At 38.5% G+C, this 21933-nt stretch overlaps 1 protein-coding gene across 2 annotated transcripts in view; it reads right to left on the reverse strand.

The window, feature by feature from the left end:
- RICTOR (RPTOR independent companion of MTOR complex 2) overlaps nt 1-21933 on the reverse strand; it is an 81866-nt gene that overhangs the window by 4050 nt on the left and 55883 nt on the right. For both annotated transcript variants that reach the window (XM_054055330.1, XM_054055329.1), the window contains exons 23-34: nt 16485-16649; nt 15959-16035; nt 15771-15849; nt 14804-14913; nt 11800-11887; nt 10953-11045; nt 9988-10094; nt 9119-9348; nt 7293-8322; nt 4388-4565; nt 3059-3143; nt 1521-1754 (exon numbers count right to left, since the gene is read on the reverse strand). In XM_054055330.1, coding sequence (XP_053911305.1) covers nt 1521-1754; nt 3059-3143; nt 4388-4565; nt 7293-8322; nt 9119-9348; nt 9988-10094; nt 10953-11045; nt 11800-11887; nt 14804-14913; nt 15771-15849; nt 15959-16035; nt 16485-16649 — 2476 coding nt within the window. The remainder of the gene's footprint in view (nt 1-1520; nt 1755-3058; nt 3144-4387; nt 4566-7292; nt 8323-9118; nt 9349-9987; nt 10095-10952; nt 11046-11799; nt 11888-14803; nt 14914-15770; nt 15850-15958; nt 16036-16484; nt 16650-21933) is intronic.

The raw sequence follows: 21933 nt of genomic DNA on the forward strand, positions 1-21933 counted from the left end.
TATCACAGGTGTTGCAGAAAGGGCTCCAACTTCATCAACAGAAAGATGTGACAAGTAAGATAATTCTGGGAGGCCTCTCTATCTGCAGCCTTCCACATTTTGGACGCACAAGATGAATATAAAATTCAAGCTGTTGATTATTGTGTAGTTAACCACAGAAAAGTATAGATCTGAAGGGACTTCTGGAGATCACCTAGTTCAATCCCTTCCTCAAAGAAGGGCTCACCTCAAAATGAGATCAGGTTAGTTTGCAAAGAGTTTCATCTTATGTTCAACTGGAATTTCTATTCCTACACATGGATTTGTGGTCTCCTGTTCTGCATGTCTCCGACAAGGGCCTGGCACTGCCACACTTGTAATCGCCTTATGTTATTTGATGATTACAACTCGAATTTTACTTGTGATATCTTTTCCATACTGAACTCAAGCTCAAATTCAGCTCTCTGAGCCATACCTCGCCCTTTGTAAATCCCTTCCCTTGCCATCAGTACTCTTTATGTCTTATTACCTGAATGCACAACATTGTTGTTGTACAGTGAGGATTCCTACTAAGCATCCACTACTGGATTATCTTTTCATTACAGACATGGCAAAAATGCAATTCCTGGGATAGAGTTCATTTCCCTCACAATACCTCGTATGGGGCTAACTTTTTTTGGATTTGTGCTGAAAACGGTGTTGATAACACAGGGACAGCTGGTACACCTGACCCCAGCTGACCAAAGGGATATTCCACACCACATGATGCCATGCTCAGCAACATAAAGCTGGGAAGAAGAAATAAAAGGACGGATGTTTGGACATACGGTATTTGTCTTCCCAAGTAACCATTACACACGATGGAGCCCTGATTTCCCAGATACAGCAGAACAACAGCCTGCTGATGGGAAGTGGGAAATGAATTCCTTGTTTTGCTCTACCCGTGTGTGGAACTTTTGCTTTACCTATTAAACTGCCTTCATCTCAACTCATGAGTTTCCTCACTTGTACCCTTCTGATTCTCTTTCCCATTCTCACTGGGAGGGATTGCGTGAACAACTGTTAGATGGTGGTTTGTGTTAAATCACTACAGGGATGTAACTGCAAGCTGTGTAAAGGAAGTTAAAAAAATTCATTCTGAATCTGATCTGAATCTCAAAATATGAAGAAAGATGACCAAATCCCAGAAATTAAGGCTCAATTTAAGACTCCTCAGATCTCCTCTGTGTTTTTTTATGGTACAGACTTGCTTTGAAGTCAGTCTTTTTTAGTTTGAAAGCAAGTGTCAGTTTCCAGGATATGGTTTCTAAGTACTAAATAAGGTTTCAAACGTTAGTTTGATAAGCTTTTAAAAATGTTAAAAAAAAAATGCAAGCCCCTATTCTTACTATCAACACCAGAAATCAGAAAGATGGAAATGACCATAGAAACGTAATAGCTTACACAGTGAACTTATTAAGGAGAATTAATTTCAAGTTCAGTAGCTAGTAATGTAATGCATTCATTCAGTTTTATTACAATTCCCCACAAAGAGCACTAACCTGTACGACTATATGGAGAGTTCACTTTGTTGTTAGGCTGATAGCCCAGTATCTGAATGCAGACACAGTAAAGGCAGTTCTCATCTGTGTGCTCCTGTAGCCCTGTATCCTCTGTATTTTCTAAAAACTGAGAGGCATCTGAATGGCTGGTGTTCATTATTTCTGTGAGACTGATCTGCTGTCGGAGCATCTGAAAAGGGCTTTTGACAACATCACTTGTACCTGATGGAAGACCTTGTAGACAAGCAATTAGACATGAGAAAAAAAAAACAAAATCAAGCAAACAACATTATTTCAACTTTTCAATCCTTTTAAGGCTGGGGATGGGGTGTGTATGTGAAGACCTTGAAACTTTCTTTTTTTCTAAGTGTTTAAACTCCCAAGATTGCTAACATTTGAGAAATACGAATCACATTTTAGCCCTGTCTTATCGTATACAGCAAAATGTTGCAAAGGACAGAATTCAGCCTCTAAATACACACACTGTAAGAAGATATGTGGTAAATCCTGATGATATATCAACAGTAGTAACAGCAATACCCTTGTAACACTAATACGTGACAAATGTTTACAGGCAACAGTGGACATAGAACCACAATAAAAGAAACTATAATTTAGTGCCTGTAGTAAGACTAGGGTCAACAACATGGAAAGAAACTGAAGATACTTTACTGACATGCTCTTCTCTGGGTGGAAAATACCAGCAAATACAAGAACAAGAGTTAACTACTAACAAAACCAGGAAAACCAGCTTTATACATTACATTAGCAACACAAAAGAAATTAAAAATAAACTTAGTAAGATGTGTCTATTTGGTTGCTCACAGTCCTCATAAAAAGTTCCAGTTAACTAAGTGGCAAGATAACAGCTATGCTATACTACACTACTTTAGGACTAGTTTCAATGCTTCTTTTTAAGTCATCCTCCTGAAAAGACATACTGACACATACTGCCCTACAAATATCTAACTACACTGGAGTAAACAGGAAGCACATTCCAGAACAAACCATGCATTACAGAGCACCTGCAATCCTCTTGTACCATGTCCCATCACCTCCGTTGTTCAACCGTCACATAAACATTACAGAAAGACAAAATTTACTTTCTGAAACATACAGCTAACTCCTTCATTGGTTTCTACAAATTCACATGTAATCAAAGGGAAGACAAAATATTAACAGCTCAATATGTATACGCATACCTATTTTATCTTTGCTTATGTTTTATTAGTTTCTTCAATGCAGTATTGCTCCAAGCCTTCAATAAGCATTAGCTCATATTTTAAAAGACATGCAGACTTTCCTCATTTATTAGTGCAGGACCAAGTTTCTATTCTTTTGAAACTACATCTCTTTATCTCAAACTGAATAAAACAGGGAATTAATGGCCTGCTACCCTGAATCCAGAACACAGCTCTCAATTTAACAGCTAAAAATACCTTTTTCTGTAAAGACAAAAACAAGGAATAAACCAACACCTCAACCCATCCAGTGTACAAATGAACAACTAAGTTACAGAAGAGGACCAGAAGCAGTACCTCCTGCATCAGGTGTAAAGACTCTAGCTCCACGGTCATCAAATGGAGGTGCAGTTTTCTTCTGGAAATACGGAGTTTCCTTTACCTGGAATATTCAAATGAAAATTAAAATTAGCACCGCTGATAATCATATACAATGAAAAAACAGTTTTTTAAATGAGAAAATGAAGTGTTGCCCATCTTTCACTTCAGGAAAAAGATCTAATTGGAGCAGGGCTCCAATTTTGAGAATGGGCTCAAAAGTACTAAAGAAAAGCCAAGGAGAAAAAACCACACATTTGTAAATGAAAATTTCTTAAGAAAGGCTTATGAACATTCAGTAAATGTTAAAACATAGTGCTGACAGGCTGCAAGGAAACCAGTGACTCAGAATTGGCTACTAATGATCTGTCCATGATAACTACATCAGTGGAGACACCCGTGATATCTAAAAAGTTGCCTGTAAGACATAAAGTGCAAAGCTGAGACATGTCTCAACTCTACAAAAAGAGAGAAGAAATGTGTAAACACAAATATGTCACAAAGACTGAAAGAGAAAGAAAAAGTAGTCTTTTCATAAAGGGGGAACAGAAGTAGGTACGACGGAAAATCTTGCCTTTGCTCTGGCTTTAGTAATTTTTTTTAGATTAGTAACGAAGTAATTTAGGTTTGAAAGCAAAAGACTAAGTAAACTAAAGATAAAGAAGCCACTGATTTACCTTCGGCATACACCGAAGGTGTATGCCCTCTTTTTGCTCATTAAGTAACAGCATTTTAAACCTTGTGATGCATCAGTAAGATAGCAATGTGCTTTAACAAAGTATAAAGAGGAAGGCAACCGATAGAACACTTAAAACCAATTTGCTTTAACTTTTATCTGTGAGGTTAAGTAAAGACAATGTAATTTTACGCTATGATTATATATATACAAATAAAGTAATATTTAATCAAGATCTTGGTAGCAGGAAATTAACTATGTGATTACATACATCATTTATGTTTGACCAATGAACATATCTATTAGTTGGCTAAAAGAGGTATTAAATGTCAGACTAAGCTAATTTTAATACAAAAGCTAGCCGTCAATTAGAAAATACAGAGCACACTTATGCTACCATACACTCTTCTAACCCAGCCTGTGTCATTATTTCCCTAATCATACAAAATAGACTAGCACTCTTTGGTAAACAGGGTTAGAAAAGAATCTCCTGTTTTCCAAAACACATTCCTTCAAAGTACCACATACATTTTCCCACATTTCTCTAGATTTAATCTATTTTGATGAAAATGCAACAGTTGACTACCTTAATTTGCCTGACAGGTAAATTAATCCATTAAGTTAGCACATACCTGAAATATTTCATTGATATCTACTGGGAGAGCAAGGCCAATGTAATCATCAGAGCTACCATATGTAGCATTAGAAACCATGGAGCGAACAGAGGAGGAACGCTGAAGCGTATTTTGGTTAATAGGACTTAATAAGTCTTCTTTATCTAACGAAGCATAACTTAAAGCTTTCATGAACCTGTAACATTGAAATAATAAATCACAATCTTGGTAAATGTTCTGGCACATTACAAGTAAGGACTGCTTACACAAAGACTATCCTCAACTTCCCACTGCAGAACTCACAGCTTGTTACTCTGTCACATTATAGCTATAGGCTCATTGTCTTTTGTGTCTCATGCTGTATTGCATGGTTTGGCAGTTCCCCCTGTAAAACTTTTTTCTTGGAACTCCTGGGTCAGAGACTTGAACGATAGCAGGATAGCATGTCTGTCTGAAGTGTTCCTGGCTTTGCAAAACCATAAATTTTCTCCAACTTATCATGCTTCCAAGATTTATAGCCCCGACACGGTCAGTAAAGATTTAGGCTTTCAGACTGCTAAGTGCTTCATTTTGAAATGTACCTATACACTGAACGCACCTTCCTTGGATATTTACAAAATCCAAGCTGAGCACGCACATCCCTGCAAACACAAAGCTTAAGCCTGATAGGGTGCCAGTGATGTAAGCAAGGAACATTTTTTTTTCTGTACTCTAAAGAAGCCCCAGTGGGAACACGCAGAACACAAATTACAGGATACCTGTAGTTTTCTTGCTGCTAAGTAATTCTGATCACTGCTAATGACAGAAGAAGTGGACTTCTGTATAGTGAAAAATCAAACTGTACTTCAGAACAATAAGAGGAAATGGTCGCAAGTTGTGGCAGGCAAAGTTTATAGTGGATATTAAGAAAAATTTCTTCACCAAAAGGGTCATCAAGCATTGGAACAGGCTGCCCAGGGAAGCGTTGGAGTCACCATCTCTAGAGGTAAAGATGTGTAGACATGGTGCTTAGCAATATGGTTAAGTGGTGGACTTAGCAGTGCTAGGCTAAGAGTTGGACTCAATGATCTTGAAGGTCTTTTTCAACATAACTTACTCTATCATTCTAAAATGCAAGAAGTTTCCAACTGCATGAGTTATTTCGTAATAAAGCACTCTGGAATTACTCTCAACATAAAATTAATATAGAAGTATTAATCGTAAACTTTTGTTCCTGTGTTTCCTGGAAATGCTAACAGATAAATCACTAGTAGTGATAAACATCAATAAGCTTTTGTGAAAGCATGTCTGCAGGTGATACAGTAAGAGACGTTGTCAGGATTTGAGACATTCATATCAACATTTTTGGTTGGTCTTTAAAGATAGAGGGAGGAAATTTAACATCACAAAATAACTTACGTAAAAAATAAGCTTTTCAACCTTTTGAACATAAATAACTAGAAACATTGCAAAGATCAATCTACAGCTGCTGCTTACTATGAACACATGAATTTGTCAATGAAGCACGAATCAAAGAAATTTTCCTGAAGACTGACAGAAAAATAGCCTTGGCAAACAAAAAAAGACAGAATATTTATTTCCTATTTATTACTTAAACAGTAGCTAAGGGCAATATTTACCTGGAAGTAGTAACATACTCTGAAATTAAAAGGACTATAATTATTGCGTAGATATACTCAGCAGTAACCAGTAAGAAAGACACGTATATTAGTTACACCATAGTCTTTCCAATCAATTATATTAGTAACCAACACAACCTGACTATCTCTTGTAATATGTATGTCTGCAATTCTTAAACCTTTTCAGAGATAGGAGAACTCCAGCCATTTCAGTTCAATGTTAAACCGGTCATCTTAAGCACTGATACGAGATCATGAACAGTTAAGCAACAAGTATATTGCTAAGTATTACACTGCATGCAGCGTATCTGGATGACAGTCCATTGCAGCAAGGATGCTTTGGATTTCAAGGGCACGACTACACGGAATGGTACAACACTGACACAGTCACAACAGAACTTGTACTGTCACTGAAATGTCTGAAATGATCCTGCATTAGCAAAGGATGACAGTGACAGAGCAAGGAACAACACTTCTGATTTCCAGGGCAGTGGCTTTAACTACTGAATCATCCTTTATTTAATTAGCACTCAGTCTAGTTCTAACTTAATTGAATAAAGGGAACAACTTATCTTTTATGGCATCATTGCAGAATCACGTGAAAATACCAACAAATACAAATGAATGTTGCTCTTAATCAGGACAAAACCACAAAGCAATAAAAAGGCACTACATACACTCAATGGCTACACAGAGTGCAGTTCAGGGACTGGGCAGCTGCTGTTCTATGCAGTAGGCAAATGACTAATGGGCTGGTAGCTTCTTCCCCGTCTCTGACCTGAGAGATGGCATATTGGTAAGAACAGAGATAGAAAGTGTTTTTTCCCTTTCAAGAGTAATGTGAAAATCCAAGTGCACTAGCCAAAAGATAATTTGAAAGGAAAAATTTGGTCTAAGGGCTGTTAAGAGAAAGTTGTTTATCATTAAACGTATCTGCTGGGAACACTTTCAATGTTAGGACCCACAAATCTTAACGTAATTATCCAATTAGTCTTCAGAACATCTAATACTACTCAAAAATAAAGAGTTGACACTGTCATCTAAAAATAAACACTATGACTAAAATCTTTGCTCTTAGTTGTAGCTAAGATGCCTAAGTGACATTCCTATTAGTGGTACCAGTATCTCATCACTGGTCTATATCCCTTTTTAATATTCTCCTGATGCAACTTTTACCGGAATTATGAATCATCTCGCAACAACTGTCACTTCTGTGTGACGCTGGAAAAAACATAAGAAAGATCCTTTCCTTATTTAAATTTTCTTACAGCTGTGAAGTAAGCAATCAACACATAATCTCTTACCGGCTTGGGGTTAGCCGAGAATCCAGGCTTCCAGACTTCATGGTAATAGTGTCAGTAAACAGCACATCCTTTGCTGGAGATGCTAGGGCTTCTGAATGAGACAGTGAAGGATGCATCCTCTGCTGTTGTAAGCGTTTTAGTGTGGCATAGCCAAAGGCATCTCGAGAACTTGTGTAGCTGAAGTTATAGTCAGCAAGACTTTTTATGGTAGCAAGAGAAGGAGCTTTAAGAGACTGGGCTCTTCGGGGAAGTGTATGAGAAGACCCTGGCGGTACCAGGGATACAGAGTTGGATTTTGAGAGAGGCAGATGGTTAGACTGTGGTGTTGAACAGTGACTTGGTTTAACTGTTTTTGTGCTTACCACAGTGCTCAAACTTCCACAGTCAGTATCTACATTTGTAGTGTCCACGCCCACAGTCTCCCTAGAAGGGCTAGAGCTCATCGAGCTTATGCCACTTGTTGTGGTATCTGTATTAAAACTTAAACTACGACTCTTGAAATGTGTTTGTGTAGTACCATCGCCTATTAGCCTTTCTCTGCTTGTGTTTTCCCGGTGAATTTCATTTCCAAGACCTTTTGGCAACTTCAAATCATTTTCTCCAATACTTGGGGTACTATCATTGTCTTCCATGTGCTTACTTCCAACAAAAGAAGTTTCCAGTCGTAAAGTCTGGATTTTAGGAACTCTGAAAACAGGGTTGAATTCCTCCCCAGCAGGAAAGTCTATGCTACCAGAAGGTTCTGTTACTGTACGATTTCGCCTCAGGCCTGATTTACTGTCAGATGATGTCAGCTTTCCTCCTTTTGGATCACTGCTACTCCTATGTTTTTTATTAGGTAGAGTAAGAGAGTTTAGAATGCGATTTTTCACAAGTCTGCTAGAAGAAAAAAAAGGAAAAGGACTACGGTCTTTGTCCTTTGAAGGTCCAGGTCTGTCATAAAATATTTGCTCTGCATCTTCAGTAATATCTAGGAAGAATGTACTAGTGGAAGTACTACCAAAACGGTCATCCTCCATGATGAACATACCTGAAATTATATAAGACTTTGTCTTGGAAAATGGACATTTCTTCAAAGCGTATAAACTATGTTGTGTAAAAGTAAGCAATTGTATAGAAGTCAAAGTGGGAGATTATGTGATTTATTGCTATTTTAATTCAACATAATTTTCTGCAGAACTTAATAGTGTAAACTAAGTATCTTGAGGAGTATGTGAGCTGAAGGACTCACTGCTTCAAAAGCCATACACTCTTACTATAGTGCAAATCCAGCTAGTAGGATTACTTCAAAAAGACCAATAAGCCCCTTTAATTATATTGAAATATAATATACTTCTAGATTTAAATTCCATAGCAAAATTAAAAGGTATTATGATACTCAAACTACACAAGAATTCAAATACAGCAATACTCTGTGTGTGTATACACATAGACCACATGTATTTATGTTCTAGAATATTCCTGTGAAAGTAACCATGTAAAGGCACTTTTACAACTAAGCATGGAGATTTCTGCACGGGTATTAACGTGAGCTGCAATGACTTAACATAAAAACTAGTAACTTTCCCTGATGTCACAATTTCTTACTTCTACATTAAATGTAAGCCTAAGACACTCTTCTCTTCCCTCTCACTTGTCTACATCTCTCTGAATGCATATATTTCTGTTCCCTTGCCTGCATTCTCCTTTCTTGCAATAGCACCCTTACACCATTTCCCTGAACCTCAACCTGCCAAAAGGCTGGTAAGAACACCAAAATGCTGTTCTATGGTGGGGTTCAAGTTTGTTTGTTTTGTTTCATTTGTTTTGTTGTACTTGCTACTTACTTGAAGGAGCAGATTCACTTTCACTGTTATGCCTAGAACTGGTGGACTCAGAGTTCAAGCTTAGAGTGCTGGGTATAGAAGAAAGTTCATTGCAGAGCTGTTCCATGTCATCGGGAACCACCGGCCAAGGCTGTCTACGACTGTGCCTCACTGCATCCCAGTTGTGATGCTTCAAAATGTCACATCCTTGTTTAGTTTTGGCTATTAGACCAAGCACGTAGACACAGGTTCTGTATTTAATGTATATATAGAGAAAAGAGCAACAATAATAGCATCTAATTTAACTAAACATTTCTCTTTTGAAAGGAAACAACTAATCAGAAACTTCAAAAAAAAGCTTCATAGAAAATTATTATTTATTTTTATTTGTAAAACACTGGAAACTTAAGAAATGGACTAAAATATCTCAGAATACACTGTTGAAAAAACCCCTAATTATTACAAAAGCCTGATAAAATAAGGTAAAGAAGTACCTTTTAGAAAAAAACAAAACAACAAACATTAATGTAGTGGCAACACCAGACAAAAGACCGTCTACTTATGCTTTTAAAGACCCCAAAAGGATATTGAATAAAAAATAAATAATGATAAGCTGATGAAAGAGAAATAAGCAGCACCTAATTTGTTTTTTTTTTTAAAACAGAGTGAAGTACTATGCATCTTTTTCATAGCTTACTAAATGTTCTTTAGGACTTCCTATACAAGTCTGTGATTGTATAGGACTGAGATCAATACTCCTTCTTCAACCACCTTTATTAACTGATTTCCAAGTAAGTGCAAAACTATAATAATGTAAAGTAGACAAGGCTACTTGAAAACCTATTGCAACTACTACATACAAATATTATGTATAAATCAGATATACATACCCTCTAACAGACAGAACCTCACAATGCTGAGCAAGTGCCATTATGTCAGGAATTACGTTTTCCTCCTGAAGTAAGTTAAGACCCCAATTTGATGATCCAATATTGCCCTGGAATAAAAGTTTGTCAAGAAAGTTTTGATTTGGATGTGATCTACAGCACTATCAGTGTAAAACTTTTAACATTTTTGTTTTGGTAGTACAATTTCAAGCCGCATCTTCTCAAAGCAAAGGGAGATTTAAACACCCTTTTTGGCATTCCCTAGTCATGCAAAAACAAAAAACAGACTTGGCACACTTTGTGTAATACCTAAAATTAGTCACATTTACCTTCTATATATCCCCCACTTTACCAGTTCTACTAGCCAGTGGTATGATCTTGGTTTACTCATTTCACATTCCTCTTCCATAGGCATTTTATCACTTATCTACAGTATCTTCCAGTAATTGTCATCTTGGACAAATATTCCAAAATAAACTTCGGGGATGACAAGAAAAAAAGCAGATGAGGTGGCAAAGCAAATTTAGAAGTCTGGCTTGGAAAGGCACAGACACTAGTTTTTTGCCTACCCCAAGTACCAAGGGTGTTATGACCATATATATTCACATGCATTGACAGCAGCGGCAAGCTTTCTTCAAGAAATACTGAATTTTGGACCACTGCAGTAAATACATTAATATCAGACCAAAGCACTTGTAACTACTGTTTCCATATTAATATTGTTGTTACATGGGGCAATTTGCAAAAAAAAAAAAAGAAGACAAAGTGACTATCTGAAAACTCAGAACATAAAAGGGGTAGTAAACCATTTGCGGCTGGAAGTCCGGTTAGGGTACAGAGCACCAACCTGGAAAGCTCAAGACATTTTATGACAAAAACACAAATTACTGATTTTGCTTAGCTATTTCACAATTAAAAGTCATAACAGAACTCAAACAACTGCAAAGGTTTGTATATCTATTACTAACCAAGGCCCAAAGGGCTGCTTTCAGCTGCTTAATTCCTTCCCACTTATCCAGCATTGGGGAACGAACAGTGTAACTTAGATCTGTAACAATACTCTGAAGAAGAAAAACAGAAGGAAAACACAACTTCAGTTGAAAATGAAAAGGAAGCCTCAAACAGGTTCTCTTGCATTTTTAATAAAAGGTAAAGCATTAATTTAAAAGCATGCATACTAAAATGAATAGCAGTTGTTCTGGAATAATAAGCATAAATTAACAGCAATGGTAATACAAGTAGAAAATTATGTAACTACTGATTGCATTAAGTCAATTCAGATTTGGTAAAGGAAACATTAATCAGAGTAACACACTGTAATACATAAACTTTCTCTTGAATATTTCAACTATCATATTCAAATATATCATCTTGCAGACCCACATGAATTGATTTAAGGAAGTATAAACTGGCTTAAGGTTTGTTTTCTTAGTGTTTCAAGATATTAGAAAGAAAATTTTATTCACTCATCACATTTTTGGATGTATAAAAGGATAGGTAGAGTTTTACTTGTCAACACACAATTCACTCACCCAGACTGAAAAATAATTTCTACTGGTGAGTTACTTTCCATTCTAAGATTTTGCTAGCCATTTCAAGAAAAAAGTTGCAAGGTATTCCTCCAATATTCCAGTGTCAGGAAGGAATTTTACATGAGACTAGATGGCAAAGACTGTCTTCAAAACTTTTTGACCCCATTTAAATTCATACTTTCATAACCAACTTATTTTGCAATGACTGTTGAAATGCCATCTCTTTTAAAACATTACAGTACTCTTTAAAATCCTCTAAGTTATAAATAGTTACTATCCTCACCTGAGACTCCAATAAATGGCAGCCCGTTTTATGGTGCACCAGTTGGCCATAAAGGTGAACTGGCAGGTAGACATGTGGACGCTGTAATCTGGCAGAAAGAGAAATCATATGCTTTCCCAGCAATTCTGACATTTTCTTTTAAAATAAATTACACTGTAGTGTAATGCAATGAGTTATGAATTACTCTTGAAGTTTTGCAGCAGACAATCCTTTTGAGAACTCAGAACAGAAAAGAATGGTTCAGTTGGAAGAAACCTAGAACAACCATCTAGTCCAATTGCTTGACCACTTTTGAGCAGACCAAAAGTTAAGGCACGTTAAGGGTGTTGTCCAAATGCCTCTGAAACACCAACAGGCATGGGGCATTGACCGTCTTTCCAGGAAGGCTGGACAAGTGTTTGACCATCCTCTTGGTAAAGAAATGCATTCTAATGTTAAGTCTAAACCTCTCCTAGTGCAGCTCTGAACTGTTCCCATGTGTCCTACCACTGGATAGGAAGGAGAACTCAGCATCTCCCTCTTCACCTCTGCTCCTCAGGAAGCTGTGGAGAGCAATGAGGCGGCTCCTCAGCCTTCCTTGCTCCAAGAAACACAAAGTTCTCACGCACTCTATATACGACATGCCTTCCAGACCTTTCACCAGCTTTGTTGCCTTCCCCTGGGTGAATTCAAATTGTAGGGCCCAGAACTGCATACAGCACTCAAGGTTAACCCACAGTGGGTTAATCACCTCTTTTCATCAGCTGGTTCTGCTGTGATTGATGCATCCCAGGATGGGGTTTGCCTTCCTGGTTGCCAGGGCACTGATGGCTCCTGTTAAGCTGCTGCCAACTGGCACCCCAGAACTCTTTTTACAGGGCTGCTCTCCAGCCACTCTTCTTCCAGTTTATACCCGTGTTTGCTGTTACACTGTCCTAAGTGCAGAATCCAGCATTTAGATTTTTTAAATTTCATCCCATTAACCATTCTCCAATACTCCCATCTATTGAGATACTTCTGCAAGCCCTTCTGTCCCTCAAGAGTCATACTGACTATGCCTGATGATTGCACTGTTCTTTAAATGTCTTACAAAAGTACCCAGTGTAATTTTCTCTATAATTTTTCCAGGAACTGAGATTAGACTACCAGGTCCATAGCTCCCCGAGTCTTCCCTTTGATGCAAGAAGTAGTTACTATTGCAAAAGTGGAACATTCTGGTTTGAGCTAACACAGAATCAGTTTTCTAACTTCAGCTAAGTCTCATTTAAGTAATCGTATTTTTGAAAGGTGCAGACAGATAGCATGTTTTTCAGACAACCTGTTTTCAAACAGCATGTTTTTTTTCAGACACTGTTCTCTTGAGAAAAGATAATGCTTTGTGTTAAGTATGATACATGCTGAACAGATGTGCAGTCTTCCGTAATCATTTCCATTTGTCCATAGTCTCTAAAGAATGTAAGGTCAGAAAGAAAACTGGTACTGCACCAATTAGGGGAAGATTTGGCTGTTGTGAAGTTCATAATAACATTAAAATGTGTCTCTGGAAGTAACACAATATTCATGAGATTTCTGGGAAATGTTATACCTATGCATGTAGATGGGAAATATATTCTGTAACAAGCTCTTGTGTCATTACACGATTGGTGGAATTGTCCCCCCTCACACCTAGCACTGTAATAAATGATGCTTGCTTTCTAAAACTCCAAAACTAGTATTAGAGAATTTCTTTGCTGGTATATTCAGTATATTCAGTATCATCAGCAGTCCTTCTTGTAAACTGGAATAACACTAGCTTGCTTGCAGTCAGCAGGAACCTCTCCAAACTCCCAAGACTTTTGGCAGATGATTAGAAAGGTGTCCTGCTGTAACATCCACTAGCTCCTTCAGTACTCCTGGATGAATTCCATGAAGCCCCATGGACTTGGGAATGTTCAACAGATACAGCTTTGGCCTTTTGTGTCTCCTCCCTGCATACATGAACTACAGGTCTGTAATCTTCCTGTCAAGATTACAGATCTTCACAGATCCTGACCTTGCTTCAGGTCATAGAATTTCCTTTTCCACTTAAGCTCCACAAGAAGTTCCCGGTTTAGTCAGTGTGGTCTTCTACTGGCTTGGCTTATGACATAATGGAATTGCACACTTCTGTGCTTTTAAAAGATGGTTCTCAAAAACTTAACAGCACTCGTGAACTCCTGAGTCTTCAAAAAAGCAGATTCCTAGGGAACTCTGCTAAATATTTCCCCGAGTTGGATCTCCCTAAACCCGGGGTAGCAACTCTGCCGTACCTTTTTCACATTACACTGAAAACTTTAAACTCAACTATTTCATGATCAGTGTGGCCAAGACAACCACCTATCATCACATCTCCCACAAGACCTCTCCTATTCACAGACACGAAGTCTAGGAGGGCATCTTTCCTAGTCGGCTCACTGAGTATTTGTGACAAGAAGGTGTCTCCTAAAAACTTCAAGAATTTCCAAGACTCCTCACAGCGGTATGACATTCCCAGCTGATGTCTGAGAAGCTGAAATCTCTTGTAAGGAAATGGGCTACTGATTCAGAAATAGAATGCCTCATCAGTGCTAATATCCTGGTTGGGTGATGAGTAGAAGACACCTATGACACCACCTGCTTTATTTCCTGTCTTCCTTACATAGTGTCTGCTGTGTCTACATCCCTCCATCCCAGCACTGCAATCGTAGGACTCACTCCACGAAGTCTCATCAATACTAATGATATTGCAGCTCTGGGAATGGACCAATGCTTCCAGATCACCCTGCCTGTTTCTTATACTCAATGTGTTGGTGTACAAGCATTTCGGATATGCTCCCAAGTCCTCCAAGTGACCAAGTGCAGTGTAAATACTTCCCACTGCTACTGCCACCCTCAGGCAATATCATGCCAACCTTTCGCTTACCTACTGCAATGCCGTTGGTATGCCCTTCACCCATCCATTCAAGTTTAAAGTCTTCTTGATCAGTCCCACCAGCTTACGCCCACAGACTCATTTTCCCTGATTTACCTTTGGTTGCTCCGACGAACATAGTTATCACCATCAACAGGTTTGCGGTATGTTGTAAGTGCTTCATTAAGTTGTTCTTCAATCAATTCAACATACTTTAAGTTATATTCCTAAAATAAGACAGCCAAAGTTTGACATAATATATCCAGTGCGGGTTTTTTTTTTTATATTATGGTACTTTCTAAGGAAGCAATTATTCAAGTGTTCCTTGAGGAAGGTGAACCTTTATGATTTGCAGGTGTGGCTCACCAAAATTCCTGAAGTTCATATGTACAATGAATCTACAGAGTCAACAATTGTTTCCATAATTATGTCAGTAAATTTGTTAAAAAAGGAAGGAAAGAAGGAAATACTTCACAACTGGCTAACTCAAATAATGTTACACCATCATGCATTTCATTATTTCTACAGAGTGACAGCTTACAAATTAGTTCAAAAAATTGCCAAAAAGATCGAGACCAAGCACTTCTAATCAATTACTAAAACAAAACAACGTATGAAAAGTTGTATTCTAATCATAACAATAGTCTTGTGTTACTATTCAACTCCTAAGAGCATAAACTAATTCTATCCTCGTGAGCTTTATGTTTAACTAATAAGCAACAACCAGAGGTAATAGGTATCTTAAAAAATGTTATTCCTTTTACACACTTCTCTAGATAAGCCCTTGTACAACAATCTATTTCAGAAAGTCACTACACTCCTTAAATATTTGCTCAAATATAAAACTTACATAAAAGGCCTGGGTAAATCGAAAGCACACATGTACAGAAGAGCTATAAAAATTGTGAAGTCCCTGCCAGCCTTTTTCAACCAAACTGTAAGTCACGGAGATAATACAAACATTGCATATCTGTATACATATATTGCTAATGCCAGTATATTTAAGAACCTTTGCCTTTCTAAACCTGCATATTCATGCCCTTCCACCTCCACTCACACGTAAGTATTTTATTCTTAGCTTTACCTTTTGCCACTTTTCCATTTGTTTTGTTACATAACCTCTTTCATTCAGATATGAAAACCCCTTTGGAATGGACAGAAACCTGTAAAATAACATCAGACAGTTAGTACTCTGCTTAAATGATATAATTTGAATAAAAACAAATACTTCATTTCCACACTATAAAGTCAAACGTCATATTCAACATTTACCTTAGGAGCAGAAGTAAACCCTTGTCTCCAAGATGAGAAAGAGCTGGTTTCATTTGGATAAGGGCATGAAGATTGGCCTAAAATGATTAAAAATGCCAAAGAGGTATCTGAGCACAGTATGTTCTGAAAACTACCAAGTGCATCAATTTGCCAGCAAAGAAGCAAGCAAGTTTTTCACAAAATGAAGTATCAAACAGCACTAACCTCATCCTAATACCATACACTTTAGGTTCCTTGTGTTATTAAACATATTTTATTTCATGAGAAGTATAATGATCAAAATAGCAGATCTAGCCTGAATTAATATTTAAAAGTAGGCATTAATCCAGAAGTCTACATTCTTGTCATTAATACTGCAGTGTTTTCAGCAGATTTTGAATTATTATGAAGCCCATCAATGACAATCAGAAAAGCTACGCTATCAGTAGCTTTCTGCCTACATCTACTTTCCTGCTGAGGGAGGAGGTAGGGAAAAGCTTAGATAGCAGCAAACTAAAAAGAGATGGAGGAGGAAAAGGATGCTCACCTTGTCTTCACATGCCTCATCTAGAATATCAAGTGCCTCGGAAGAAATAGTTTTATTTTTATCGTGTAACTGGGTCACCAGTAACTCAATCCCCCAGTTGCTGAAGAACTCCACATTTGCTCTCAATAATACTCTTAAGTGTTTTGTTGCATACAATCTGCAGCTCTGCAAAAGTAAGGAAAAAACTTTTTTTGAATGGAAGAATGGCTAATGTAGTTGATTTATCACTTTAAAAAATACATTTCTGTCACCATATTTTACAGCACGGAGCTATGATGCACAGTTCTGCATTAAAACTACAGTCTATTAGAATTATTCCTATCTTATCAAATGGGAAATTTAAGTATGAGCTCACAAGTAATCTGGTCACGCAAGATTCCTTGGAAAGGTCTTATCAATTAGCCACTCACTGTGATAGCACCATACAGACATCGGGACCAGCAGTAAAAATACCTTGTAAATGGCCAGTGCAGCAGCATACACTTTCATGTATGCAATGTTTTGCTAAAAACTTCTAACAAGCAAATATTAGAACTTCCGCAGAAATTTTAATAAATTTTGAATCATTTCCTAAAACTATCTGATCTTCAAAACTTCTCAGAACATTTTCTAAATAGTAAAATGTTATTTTCTGTAATAATACAATTTCCAGCACTTAGTTTACTGCTATGAATTTCCCCAGGTGACAGCAGAATGAAATACTCTGTCAGTTCCTGCCATTCAAAACTTGCTGAATAAACACCATAAACTGACACCATTTTCTATTAGGAAAAAAAACCACACAAAAAATAGAAGGAAACAGGCTTAATCTACAAGAAATTGCAGTGCCAGAATAAGAGCAGAACAACCTTGACAATGCATGCTTTCCAGTAATGGTGTTATCTATACCTATGCAAACATAACTGGAAAAAACAAAATCAAGTGCCCAAATCAGTCTTCAGTCTCTATACCATGAAGGCTGTTATAGCTATAAACAAGTATATTTTCTATACATTAAAATACAAATGATCTATGTTGAGACGTATGTGAATTGGTCCAGGCTGGATATTTCTCCAGAAATACTTGGTAATTAGGAGTTCCAAGGAAACTAGAGCAGGAAATACAAATGTGCACAGTTCACTTCAAAAACCTTGCCTTGTTATTTCAACCTCAAATATCATCTGTGCAATCTATTTATTCAACATACAGCGGCTTACTGCTTGGAGGGGAGGCAGAAATGACATAAGACATACACCAAGACCACGCGACAGCGATTTGCAACACTGACCTAGGCTGCGCAACCATTCAGAAATGGCTTGCACCACATTAGTGGTGTGCCTTGTAGTGGAACTACAAGGACTAGTAGTGTATTTATTAAAGAAGAAGATGCTAAGCCTACAGAATAATACAATAATATCAAGCCAGAATCCAGGGTCATGCAGTTCAAGTGTGAATCTCTCTATACAGAATTGCTGTTATTGCTATAACTACACTGAATATGGTACAAAGAACAAAAGGTAATAATGTTCACTTCCTGGAATACTTCCTGAACATGAAATAATCTACGCAGATAGCTAGTACAGAATCAGAACAATTTTTATCTTCTGTTTGAAGAAGCAAAAGATATGAAGAAATTCATGACTGATGGGACATTAAAATGGCAAATAAAATCCACTGAAAATAGTTTTGAAACAATGAGCTAAAGTGAAAAAATAATCTCAGCTTTACACACGCCAGGCTCCAAGACAGTACTTTCCACCCACAGAAAAGACCTTGGGGCTAATACTAGTTAGCTCTGTGGAAGCATCATATGTAAGCTGAATGGCTGCAAAACCACTGCATACATTTCCAACACACCTGAAGCATTTAAGCAGGGCCATAACCTTTGTGCAGCAAGATCACCTGTATGCATTTCCTACATAGAGGGGCAAAGACTAGTATTGCTTTTCAGACAAAGCAAAATCCTGGAATGCTTTTACTTTTGATGACATCTGACAGGAAAAGAAAGGTAGAGGATATCTGAAGAAAAAGACATTCTCCTTTTTCCCTCATGCACGAACTACATGAAAAACAGACAAAGCCGTGTGCTCAATCTTCAAAAGATCCTCACTTTTACTAATAAAAGGCTTTAAGCCCCTCGGAAGTGAAGAAGCAAGTCAGAGGCCACTATGCTCAGCTGATTACACACGGGTCAGCATAGATGCCATTAGATGTAGGGTAAGTCTGTCTCTCAGAGACCTATGAAGATAAAATTTTGGGTCATGAACCACAGCACCTGAGGATACACGAGCTACTCAGCTTTTCCTACCATGAACTGGCAGAAAGGCCATTGAAGCAGTATCAAATTGCTTTAGCATGAGTGACCACAGCACATCTGCAAGTAGGTTAAGATGTGCTTCTGCTTCACTGATTTGCAAGGATGTTGCTCTGTAAATGTTTTCATTCTATACAGTCACCCCAAAATGCTACTCTCTCTTTCTAAATCTAAGAGGGGTACAGAAATTACTTTTCCTTCTCCAGAGATGGCCATTAGCAAATGGCTAACTAACCTGCTTCACAGCTCTGCTATTTTAGCACTTCATCTACCCGTCTTTTAAATACTCCTGGGACGGTGACTCAACCACCTCCCTGGGCAGCCACTACCAGTGCTTAATAACCCTTCTGGTGAAAAGGTTTTTCCTAATACCCAATCTGAACCTCCCCTGGTGCAGCCTGAGGCTATTCCCTCTTATCCTTTCACCTACTGCTTGTGCAAGAAGACCAAAACCGACCCATCCACAACCTCCTTTCATGTAGTTATAGACAGTGATAAGGTGTCCCTTCAGCCTCCTTTTCTCCAGGCTAAACAACCCAAGTTCTCTCAGCTATTCCTCATAACACTTGTTCTCCAGCCCCTTCACCAGCTTCATCGCTCTTCTCTGGACACGCTCCAGCCGCTCAATGTCTTTCTTGTACTGAGGGGCCAATATTCATGGTGTGGGCTCACCAGTCCTGAGTACAGGGGGAGAATCACTGCCCTGATCCTGCTGACCATGCTATTTCTGATACAAGCCAAGATCCTATCACCCTTCTTGGCAACCTGGGCACACTGCTGGCTCACGTTCAGGTGGCTGTCAACAACACTCCCAGGTCTTTCTCTGCCAGGCAGCTCTCCAGCCACTCTTCTCCAAACCTGTAGTGCTGCATGGGGTTGCTGCGTCTGAAGTAAAGGACTCTGCACTTGGCCCTGTTAAACCTCATCCTGTTGGTCTCAGCCCACCGATCCAGCCTATTCAGATCCCTTTGTAGGACCTCCATACCCCCAAGGAGATTGATGCTTCCTCCCAGCTTAGTGTCATCCGCAAACCTACTAAGGGTACATGCAATCCCTTCATCCAAGTCACTGATAAATATACCGAACTAAAATGGACCCAGTACTGAACTCTGGGCACACCCCTTGTGACTGGCCTCCAACTGGATTTAACTCCATTTAACTCTCTGGGCCATCCAGCCACATTTTAACCCAGCAGAGGATGTGCCTCTCCAGGCCAGTGGAAGCCAGTTTCTTAAACATAATAGTGTGAGAAATTGTGTCAAAGGCTTTACTAAACTCCAAGAATGCTACATCTACAGCCTTTACCTTATCCATTAATCACGTAACTTTGTCATAGTAGGTGATCAGATTAGTTTGGTATGACTTGCCTTTCATAAACCCATGTTGACTGCGCCAATCACCTGGTTGTCTTGTGTGTGCTGTGTGATAGCAAGATGACTTGTTCCATGATTTTCCCTGGCACTGAGGTGAGACTGACAGGCCTGTAGTTTCCTGGATCCTCCCTCCAGTCCTTCTTGCAAATGGCTGTAACACTTGCCAGCCTCCAGTCAAGTGGAAGTTGCCCAGCCAACCAGGACTGCTGCTAGATGACGAAGGGGGGGTTGGTGAGCACCTCCACCAGCTCCCTTAATACCCTTGGGTGGATGCCACCCAGCCCCAAAGACCTGTGAATGTCTAATTGGCCAAGCAGATCCATTTCCTTTAACGATTTCCTAACAGATCATGGGAGCTTTGTTCTGCTTTCTGTCACTGTCTTCTGGCTCAGGAGGCTGAGTGCCCAGAGAACACCTTACCTTACTATTAAAGACTGAGGTATTATAAGAAGTAAAATAAGAAGGTATTAAGTACCTCAGCCTTATCCTCATACTCTGTCACTATTGTTAGCCCTGCATCCAGTAAAGGATGGAGACTCTTCCTGTTTCTCCTTTTATTGTTTATATATTTGTGGAAACATTTTTTACTATCTTTCACAGAACTGGCCAATTTAAGTTCTAGTTGGGCTTTTAGCCCTTCCGATTTTCTCTCTGCATGTCTCAATTCACCTTTGTAGTCCTCCTGGGATGCCTGCCCCTTCTTCCAAAGCTCATACACCTTCCTCTTTTTTCCGAGATCCACCCAAAGCTCTCTGCTCAGCCTAGCTGGTTTCCTTCCCTTCTGACTCATTTTTCGGCACACAGGGATGGCCTGCTTTTGCACGCTGCCAGGATTTCCCTCCTGAAGAGCATCCAGCCCTCTTGGTCTCCAATTAATTTTTACTGCTTTTAAGCAGAATACAAATATATCAACGTTTGCAAGTATGTCTCTCAAAACAGTTTAGGTCTTCATACCCTTAGATATCAGAATCAAGAGGTCCTTCCCAAAATTTAAACCTCAAACACTGATTTGTAATAGAACACCTCAAGTTATTACTGTAACTGTATACTTCATTGAGGAGATTGCAAGAGCATGCCTTGGCTTTTTTTCTAAATGTTAACTAGCTGCATTGGGAAGAATCTGAAACTGAAAGGCTGGTACTCTTCCCTCACAAGAGGCCCATTTTCACGAGGTAAAAATAGCTGCAAGGTGGCAGAAGGCGCAGGGCGCAGTAGCCATTGACAAAAAATCTCAACAGAAATAGCTAAATTAACTTCCACAGTCTAAATTGCTCTTCACTGACAGTCATTTAACAGCAGCTTAGAAGTCCCACAAAGACACAGACAAGTGTCCTCGCAACGTAGTGATTTCTGTTTTCTTGCTTGGACTAGGCAGAAAACAACTTTGGAGAAAGGATATCAAAGTCATCACTTCATTGAAAGATCACTTACAAATCATTCAGTAGGCAGCTTCACCCTCTTTCAATGAATCATTCCTTCATTCCTATCTTCATTACTTTTAAATTCTACTCTTCACCCTTAAGAATCATCCTATCTTTGATAGTGTGAGAGAATATCCTCAATTTCTTTTCTTTCCCTCTAACTCTTCTAAAATACAGTAAGGTATTTAAAGCTAGCATCTCTCTCATTCTCTCTTGTATCCACTTTAGAATATATTCTGCCTTGTCCAGGCAACAGAAGAATAGTTCTCCCTGAAGTAGTGAAAGTTGTCTCCCAGTTAGATTTCAACTTACTAATTGTCATTTCCCTGGCATCAGTACTTGCCTGTCTATTACATTACATT

This window comes from Cuculus canorus, chromosome Z, assembly GCF_017976375.1.
Source record: "Cuculus canorus isolate bCucCan1 chromosome Z, bCucCan1.pri, whole genome shotgun sequence".
Lineage (NCBI taxonomy): Eukaryota > Metazoa > Chordata > Aves > Cuculiformes > Cuculidae > Cuculus > Cuculus canorus.